This window comes from Lipotes vexillifer, unplaced genomic scaffold (assembly GCF_000442215.2).
Source record: "Lipotes vexillifer unplaced genomic scaffold, Lipotes_vexillifer_v1.1 scaffold533, whole genome shotgun sequence".
Taxonomy (NCBI): Eukaryota; Metazoa; Chordata; class Mammalia; order Artiodactyla; family Lipotidae; genus Lipotes; species Lipotes vexillifer.
The window spans coordinates 166,375-175,818 of NW_006773553.1; the positions used below are offsets into that span (position 1 = coordinate 166,375).

The following is a 9,444-nucleotide window of genomic DNA, read 5'->3' on the forward strand; positions in this document are numbered from 1 at the left end:
GAGACCTGAAGTGAGAACATCGATGCCTCTCGACCGCCCCTGATGTACGGAAACCCGCCGTCGTCTCCTGCAGACTTCTAGAACGTGACATTCATCTTTGCCATCTTATTACTGATTTCCTCACATATACTGATATTACTTCCACATTACCAATGGTTGTACAGGGGTCGGGAGGCTGGTTTATAATTTATTTATCACCTACTACACTTCCTTAACTCTGGAGGTCTTGACATTTTTAACACTGGTGGCCACACCAAAGAGGAGTGCAGCTATGAAGGCATAAACGCGACCAAAGCCCAGTTTCAAATACAGGATCGAGGCTTGGCCTGTTCCTACTGAGCGAATTCTCCTTGCACTGGGTCCGCTGTCCATGCTCCCTCCAGGACCTCTCTTTAAGCACAGTGGAGGCTCCCAGCCTACACGGCAATGGCAATTCCTTCTATTGTTGCAAATTCCTCTATGATTGCATTTCTTAGGGGGGCAGTCATAAGTGACTGCACCTATACGAGCACTGCAGGTGCTATTGAGACAGAACCTCTCAGGAGCGCAGGGGGTACCACTTCTCACACGACCAACGTCAGTTGTCTCTGGGGAATAGTGACGGGCTACTCCCCAACCCCAGACCCCTGAGATCTTTGACTGATGGAATGAAACATGTTCCTGCAACCGGGGAACATGAGTGACATTGCTACACTGCAGCCTTCCACATTTTATGTCTGCTTCTCCAAAAGCAGCATGGTTCAACACCCTATCATTTCTTGTACAGTGTCCAAATCGATTGGCTTTTCTATTTATTGTATAGCAGACATCATGAGCGTTAATAGCGTGTCTTCCAAAGATTCCTCTGCAGTGCGTGGTGCGGTCAGTGCAGTTTCCGTGATAGCAGGAGCCTCTTCTTCAGTACAGGGCGTTCCATCCTGCACATAAAAATCTACCGGGCATTGACTGGTTGTTCCAAAGCAGTACTCCGGAAGATCACACGTATTTTGGATTGGTCTGCAGAGCGTCGCAGGTTCAGAGTAGGTACAGTTTGTACAGCATAGTCCTTCATTACAAGTAGCCCCTTCCTCCAACATACAGTCATACTCGCAGCACTTGTTGCTACAACACTGCTTGAAGGAGCCACAGTCACACTGTTCCCAATCCTCTGCTATGTAGATTTCACAACGCATCTTTATCAGGCTTTCATTAAAACAGCTCACCGTTGTGTTAAATATACAACTGCCCCGTATCGCTACTATGTTCCACCAGTGCCCGATGGAACAGTCACTGAAGGCATCTGTCAAGCCTGGGTATTTTGCCATAAGGCAGGTGGTCCTTCGCATGCAATAGCAGTCATCACCGCCATACCACAGACCAAAACTTCTCCCAGTGAGTTGGGTTGACACAATAGCTAATATTAAATAATGTCTGCCTAGATAACCAACGAAGAGCAGGCTACGGTCGGTGTCACACACGGTATAGGTCTCTGGCTCAAACTGGCCTGGCCGTGGTCCATCACGGATTACCATCAAGGATGAAGTGCTTTCTATGACTAGTCTGAAATTCTTTGCGTGATAACGAGCGTATGCACCACCTGGTACTCTACAGTCATTCATGACAGTTGGATCTCTTTCATTAAATAGTGCCACTGCGACTAGATAGAACCTTACAGCAAGACCTTGTTGAAAGGAGTCCACTATACTACACATACGTACCAGGGTTTCTACACACTTAGACACACTGTTGTATACACGATACATTGAATTAGAATATTGAACAAATCCTTTCATAATTCCCTTATGTGCTGCAAACACCCTAGCACCCCTCCTGGGGGCTACACTGACGTCTGCTTCAGGGAACAGCGGGTGTCTATCCTCCTTGTGTCCCGGTCCATATGCAGGTCCTGTTGCACTGGCATCTGCCACTGTCTGAGAAACCACATGTTCAAACCTTTCCGAATCCTTGAGGGGTTTGACTTCATATGCAAGGTCATCCAACTTCATAACACCTTCAGGACCCCCAGAGCACGTGTCCACGGTGACCATGGAAAAAGGAATCCCCTCCAGGTAGCCGAGGTAGTAACAATCTGAAGGGACGAAGGGGTAGAGTCCATCTGCAAGGCTCCTTGGTCACCCTGAGTCATCAGCAGCAGGTGTCCGGGCCAAAATAACTTCTTGCGCCGCATGTGGATAACGTGCCTCTGGCCCCCCAAACGCAGGCTGTAGGAGAGCCAGCCTGGCGTCTGAACACCCTTGCCTCGGTGCAACTCCTTCCTGGGGATCACCAACTCCGAAGACATGTAGCGCCATGAGGGACGGCCTTGAGAGCACTGGACCGGAGCCAGTACTGCCCAGAGTGCAAGCAGCAAGACGGCTGCCCCCAGAGTGACCTGGCCCTCTGCCAGCCTTGGGGCCCTGCTCAGGGACATCTGCCAATGAGTTAAAAGCAGGATCCCAGAGGAGCCAGGTCTACACCATCTGCTCTGGCCACTTCCTACAAAGGAGCCAGTGACACAGCAAAAGAGGTCACTGGGTGGGTCTCCTAATGGGATTAGGTAACAGTCCCAGGGCGTGGCAGTGGATAGGTCTGGATATGAACTCAGCCAGGGCTGAGGTGGGAGAGCGGAGAACTATGTCCATGTGTGCTACCGTGGAACTGAGGGCTTACGGGGTCAGCATCGTTCCTCAATGCTCTGTAAAACCCTTCAGAGGCCACCATCTGGTGCTCCCTTATTTATCAGATTTTATTTTCCTTGCCCCAGCGGGTGAGGAGAGACCCTGCTCCTGACCACGAGAGCCCCAGGGGTGCGCCCTCTAGTCCTTCTCTGTGGTTCCTTCCTGGACGGCGGTAGCTTCCTCCGGCGCATGTGCTGATCCCTTCTCTCTGTTGGTTCCCAATGTGAGAGAACAAATATTTCACTCTTGTGAAATTTTGTACTTGTTTTGAGGGGAGGAAAAAAGTCTAGTATCAGGTCATGATGAGAAGGAAAATTTCACTGTCCTCCAGACTACGAATATTTCCCTTTTAATTTACAAACACAGTCCTGCCATTTAAACCGAATGTGATCGGGGATGAACTTCCAAGGTAGGACACTTACTCCTTGCCCTCTGCCTGCTGTTCTGTACTCCTCCCCATCCCAACTGGGCCCGCTCATCCCTGACGGGTCTCACACACCGGCTAATTTTCCCCTCTGAGAGGGCGAGAGTTAGACGCTCGTTCTCTTCCACATTAGGGTGTTCGCAGAGCACAGGATGAGGATAACTGACGCATAATGATGTTTCCCTTACCCCCTGTGCAGTCCCAGGGCTTCACCCTAGGTGCTCCCAGTTCTGCTCTCTCAGACGAATTCCCACTGACCTTGTGAATGCTAACTCTACTCTTTAATTAACTTATACCCTGTACGAGATGAGGTACCCTTTCCCCTCTATTCACCATTTAATCACGCTTACACACACGGCTTTTACCTTTTTGCTTCTCGTTTCTTTCTTCTTCTCGCATCCTCTCTCTGGGCCTGTTTTCATTTTACTGTAAAACTGTATCTCACAATCTCCTTTGGTGCCTGTTAGCTGACAATGGACGCTAACTTGTTTTTTCATACTGTGTCTTCCATTAAAGTACTTTCTTCAGCATGAGATGCTTTCTTAAGGCCCAGTTTCATAGGTGCAGTACTACAGACTTGCACTAACTCCCCCCTCAGAATCCGGAGGCCACAAGCCCTTCTGTCTGCCTACACATCATGATGAGAAGTCTGACTTAACTGCATATCTTAAACCACTTGAAGAGAATCAGACTTTTCCTTCAGAAATGGGATGATGGGATGAGGCCATGTGCCCGTGTGACTCAGGATTTTTCTCTCTTCCCAGGTACCCAGGCTGAGAACCACATTGTACAAAGGCATGAGGGGGAGGTGGTCTCCATGGAGAGGCTCGGCCTCACCTGTGTCGTCCACATGTTCCCAATTTCAGAATATCCCCTGTGGAGGATCCACATTCACCCAGGGAAGGGGCTGGAGTGGCTGCTGTGGCCTGGGCTCAGGGGCACACTCAGGACAGCATGACCTCAGGTCCTGAGTCAGCATCTCCAGGGACACAACCAAGAAGCCAGTGTTCTCACAACTGTGCAGCTCCAAGGCCAGGACTGCAGGCAGGTACAGCTGTGCCCGAGACACTGCAGTCCGAGTGCGTGGTGAGCCAGACACAAGCCTCCTCGCAGGGGCAGGTGTGGGGGCTACGGGTAACAGTCAGGGTCTCCCAGGAGATCTCAGGGCCTCAGAGGGAGGTCAGCGCTGCCAACGCAAGGCTGATCGCAGGAGCAGGCGCAGATGGAGGTCCGGGGCTGCTCCCTGCCGGGGTCTGGGGCTTCCTCTCCTTAGAGCAGTCTCCCCCAGCCCACCTCTGCCTCATGATTCTATGCTTAACTCTAAAACCTCTGAATTAGGAAGATGTGCTGCCATAGGAGGAAGACACTCCCATGCACAGAAGGTAGAGTCCCTTACGACTGTTTACTCCTGTCCATAAATACCAATTAATTATCAAAACTTCTGCAGTAAGTTGGCTAAATCCATACAAGGGGCTCTGCTGCAGTCAACAACGCAGCACTACAGGGCACAGCTCAGAGCACAACTAGCCAGCAAGCAGCACCTTAAAGTGCATGATGGGTATCAGGCGACACCGGCATCACACACCCAAGGCAACAGAAGGCAGGCCCTGGTGGTGGTGGCCACTGACTTGACACCACACTCACAGCACCAAGAGTGTTAACAGTGGACATCAAGGCAATGCATGGTGACACCCATCCCCCACCAAAGCTCCATATAGTTCAGCGTGATGATGCCACAGGCACACATGAAACGAATTTGAAAAATGTATCACCTCCATGATTGAGGTGTCTGTTGAGGGCAGGGCAGAGCCCTCAAGAACATCAGGAATGGTTTGAGAGCACCAGCAATGGAGCCGGATTCGGGTTTTTAATGTGGCTCCTGGGTGGGGGAGGGCTAAGTGTTGTGCTCACGGGCGGGGCTCACGTGGTTTTGATGTCCCACCTGCATGGAAGGGCGGAGAAGCCGTGCTTCTTACCAGATTTCCCAGCAGCGGGCGGGGGCAGGAGAGAGGAGGGAACTGTAAGGTGCCACAGCTCTCAAACCTCAGAAGACAGAGCAGGGCCACTTCCTCCACTTAACACCTGCAAGAACTAATTGAAAAGAAAGGAGAAAAGGGCCATTATGGACAGAAAACGATCTGAGTCCTTAGAAAGTGGGGAGATGGTTAAATCTTGGTTGGCAATAATAAGAAATGGCAGAAAAGGAGTCCTTCAGTCTCTCCCCACTTCTAAGGACAAGGCTTCCAGTATGAAAATTCCCCTTCAAGCTCGAGGGTGAAGTCCAGCCCTGGGCCGCAGGAGCTCACGGCTCCCTCCGCAGACAGGGCTGGGGCCCCTGGGGAAGGCAGCGCTCTGGTCGGGAAGAAGGGGAGGCTGTGGGTTTTCCTCCTCCGCCTGGTGACACCTCCCCAGGTGCCAGGTGCCACCTGACGAGTACGGGTCACAGGTGTCAGACACGGGGCTGTGGGGATGGCTGTGGCCACAGGTGACTGACAGCGACTGACTCTCCTTGTTGCCAGGTGTTCTGTCCCAGGTGCAGGTACAGGAGTTGGGCCCAGGACTGCACCTTGCAGACCCTCTCCCTCACCTGTGCTGTCTCCGGATTCCTCATCCCAACCAGTGGTTATTGCTGGACCTGGGATCCATCAGCCCTTGGGGTAGGGGTCGCACTGGTCATCGGGAATATGCTAGAAAGACGACACAGCCCCAGCCCCAGCCCCTAGGAGTTAACTCCCCATCTGCAGAGACACATCCAGGAACCAGTCCTCCCTGCAGCTGAGCTCTGGAACCACCGAGGGCATATGGCTGCAGACTGTTCGAGGGACACAAGGAGGGGAGGTCAGGGCGAGCCCAGACAGAAACTTCCCTGCAGGGAGACAGGAGGGTCTGGGCTGCAGGTTTCACTGAGGACCATGAGGCAGGGCTGAGGCCCCCAGGGGTGCTCAGGACCCACTGAGCACAGAGACCAGCCACACGAGCAGGTGCGGATGAAGGCGGAGGTTTCCTGCCAGAGCCTCTGGTTCCCTCTGCGTCTCACCATCTCTCGTAGACCCTCTCTACGTTTGTAATTGTTTGCCAACCATAGATCTCTGATTAGAAGCTTCTGCTCTAACACGAGCACACAGTTTCACGTGCGCCAATGCAGAGTCCCACCTACGGAACCAGTAATGACTGCTCATGGCCACCAGAAGCAGGGATGTGAGGAGGCCTGAGGAAGCTGGTTGCTGCTTTCCTATCAGACTGGGAGAACAGACCTCAATAGAAATCCTAGACAAGGACAGTCTTTGCTGTGCTGGTGCCTGCCAGACGGAGCCTGAGGCTGGGCGAGTCCCTGAGAGAAGCTGATGGATTTTCAATCTAACCCTCCTCTCACCAGACTCAACGCTGAACAGTGAGCACTGATCAGGCTGTGTCTCTTCTTCTGTGAATCAGTTTTCCTTCTCCTTCGTCGTTTTGTCCCCAAACCCTTTCTCCTTCCACTCTCTGAAAAGGGGTCATGACCTTTCTGTGGTCTAAACCCCGGGGGCAGACCCTTTACCTGGAGCTTAGGTGTGGCCCAGGCTGTGGCTCCTGCAGGCACCTGGGAAGGCGTGATGGGACTTTCAGACTTGCTGTGGACCAGGACGTGCCTGCTGTCCTTTGCACGTGCACTCGCTGGGGAAGCTGAGTGGGCACGAGTACTCAAGGGAGTGATGTTTGTTTAGACACAACGGGATGTGGAGTTTGAACTTGTCCTGATCAAAGTCTTGTGGGGTCACCACCCTGGCCTGTGGCTTCCAGCGGAGCCTGACGGACACTCCGCTGTGCTGGGAGCTCTGGAGGATGGAGGCTGTGCGGCCGGTTGGAGACATACAACCTTCTTGGGGCCAGACGTCAGGAAGGCCAGGCTGGAAATCTCGAGCAGCAGAGGAAGCTGCTGTCCACTGTGCAACTGCACCTCCTTCAGGTCTGCTGCGATTGAACCAAGCCCAGCCAGGTTACTCAGGGTACTATTTCTAGGTTAGAGTAAAATGATGACAGAATTTAACAACATCTACAAAATACCTTCGGGGTAACACCCGGATCAGGGATTGACTGAATAACTGGAGAGGGAGCCCAGGCTAGCTGACACATAAAACTGACCATTGCCTTTGTTATTTTATATTGTATATTTGCCTAAAGAAGCAGGTTCATATTATAATAACTATGCTAAGGTATTTTTTCAGTTATTTCAGGTCACCTAAAAAGCAGTCATCGAAAATGGATTCCATTTGCATGGAATTTGTTTTTAGGAAAGTATGTTTGTGATGCTGAGAGTGATGTCAGCCCTGCTGCAGCTCTGACCCTGAGTGGCAGAGAGAGAAGTAAGATTGGATGGGACACCGAGTGTCCTTCAGCCCAAGGAAGGACCAGCTGGGGCATCTTCGAGCCCAAGTCGTCCTTCGGAGGACCCCCACACCTCACTGTTATGGCCCTGCCTCGGCATCAGCTGTGCAAGGACTGAATACAGACAACACACCGTGGAGTCTGGGCTGAGCTGCTTTGTCTTTGTTGCTATTTTACAAGGTAACTGATGGAGAACAAGAGATACTGAGGATGTGAGGGGATATGAGTGAGGGAATCAGTGGATGTGTGACAGTCTCCTGACCAGGATGTCCCTGTGTTTGCAGAGGTCCAGCTGGTGGAGTCTGGGGGAGGCTTGGCGTAGCCTGGGGGGTCTCTGAGACTCTCCTGTGCAGCCTCTGGAGTCACTTTCAGCAGCTACTGGATGAGCTGGGTGTGCCAGGCTCCAGGGAAGGGTCTGGAGTGGGTCTCATCCATTAATACTGGTACTGGTAGCACTAACCATGCAGACTCAGTGAAGGACTGATTTGTGATCTCCAGAGACAATGCCAGGAACATGCTATATCTGCAAATGGACAGCCTGAGAGCCGTGGACAGGAACCATGCATTACTGTGTAAGAGACACAATAAAGGGAAATCAGTGTGAGCCCAGACACAAACCTCCCTGCAGGGAGACAGGAGGGGCTGGGCTGCAGGGTGTACTCAGGAGTTCTCTGGATTCAGGAGCACGAGGTCTAGTCCCAGGGACAGGGCAGGTTCAGTGGCCTTAGCGGTTAGATACCCTGGGCAACAAATAACCCCATCTTCTCATTTATAATAAACTATTGGGCCATTGTCCAAAAATTGTCCCCTTTGGTGTAAAAGTATCTGGGAATCTCTTGCCTCAAAGACACCTAAAACATAAACCAAAATGACACATTTCCATGTATGCTAAGACCTACAATGCCTTACTAGGGCAGTATTTATTTCCTCTGGAGCCATAGACTTTACTAATAGTAACTAAACTACGCATTTTATTTTCAATACACACAAGGTAGGGTCTTGGAATATCATTCAATAGAACCATCATGTCCCCGATAGGTCCTAGACAGATGTTTGATATTAGAAACATAATGCTCTTCTCAAATAATTCCTTTCCAAATTCCAGTCTGGCACATAATCCCCTGAATGTTTCTCTCCCTTTCCCCATGGCTTGATTTATTTTTTAATATATTGTACTATCTTTCCGCCATACCAAAAGGGTTGGACACCAGATCTAGGGCACATGCTCTCCTGGAAGCGCTAACCGTACCTGTCCTACAGGGCAGGTGGCTCATTTGATACAGGACCCTATATGCCCACAAACAACAACAATAAGAGAGACCGGTCAAGCACAGCTCACATCATCCCGATGATTTTGCTGATCTAATTAGTAACGGTCTGGTCGTTTTCAGTCAGTTGTAATTGGAAGCCCACTCTGCCACAGAGACACTGCTTCAAACAACCACGGCAAATGCGGAGACCCACATCCATGCAACAGGAACTCACTTGGAGGTTCTCCAGCCCACATCCCAGATGATACCCGTCCAACTCAAGACCTTCCCATTGGTGAAGACTTCATCCTGGATGCTAAATCCTGAGCCCCAGTAAAGCCTGTGGATGTTCCCTCTTAAAACACAAATGATGAACACAGAACCTTTACTGCTTTTCTTCTTCTGATACTGGGATTTCTATTATGTGTCTGGGCTCACCCTCTGCTTAGGCCACAACCCTGGTATAATCCTTGCTCTCTGCCACAACGTACACCCCCGTTTTCCCAAGATTAAAGCAAAGTCTGGAAGACATTACTCCTATCTGTGCCATTCTGAAAATTAATGGGGCTTTTTAGCAAATGGAACAACTGGATATCCACATGCAAAAAAGTGAACCTTGGCAAAGACCTTACAGTCTTCACAGAACTTTACTGAAAATGGTTCACAGAGCTGAATGCAAAATTCAAAACTCTAAAACCTCCATGCGATAACACAGGAGAAAAACGAGATGATTTGGGGTAGAATGAAT

General features: G+C 50.8%; 1 pseudogene and 1 gene segment (V, D, J or C); one reads left to right on the forward strand and one right to left on the reverse strand.

Moving 5' to 3' along the window:
- Positions 1 to 201: 201 nt before the first annotated feature.
- On the reverse strand, positions 202 to 2,410 carry LOC103081903 (disintegrin and metalloproteinase domain-containing protein 21 pseudogene; annotated as a pseudogene).
- A 643-nt stretch (positions 2,411 to 3,053) lies between these two features.
- Positions 3,054 to 8,050, forward strand: LOC103082175 (Ig heavy chain V region 914-like). The segment is given in 2 exon segments: positions 3,054 to 3,066; positions 7,731 to 8,050. Coding segments are annotated over 2 exon segments (333 nt in total).
- The last annotated feature ends 1,394 nt before the right edge of the window (positions 8,051 to 9,444 follow it).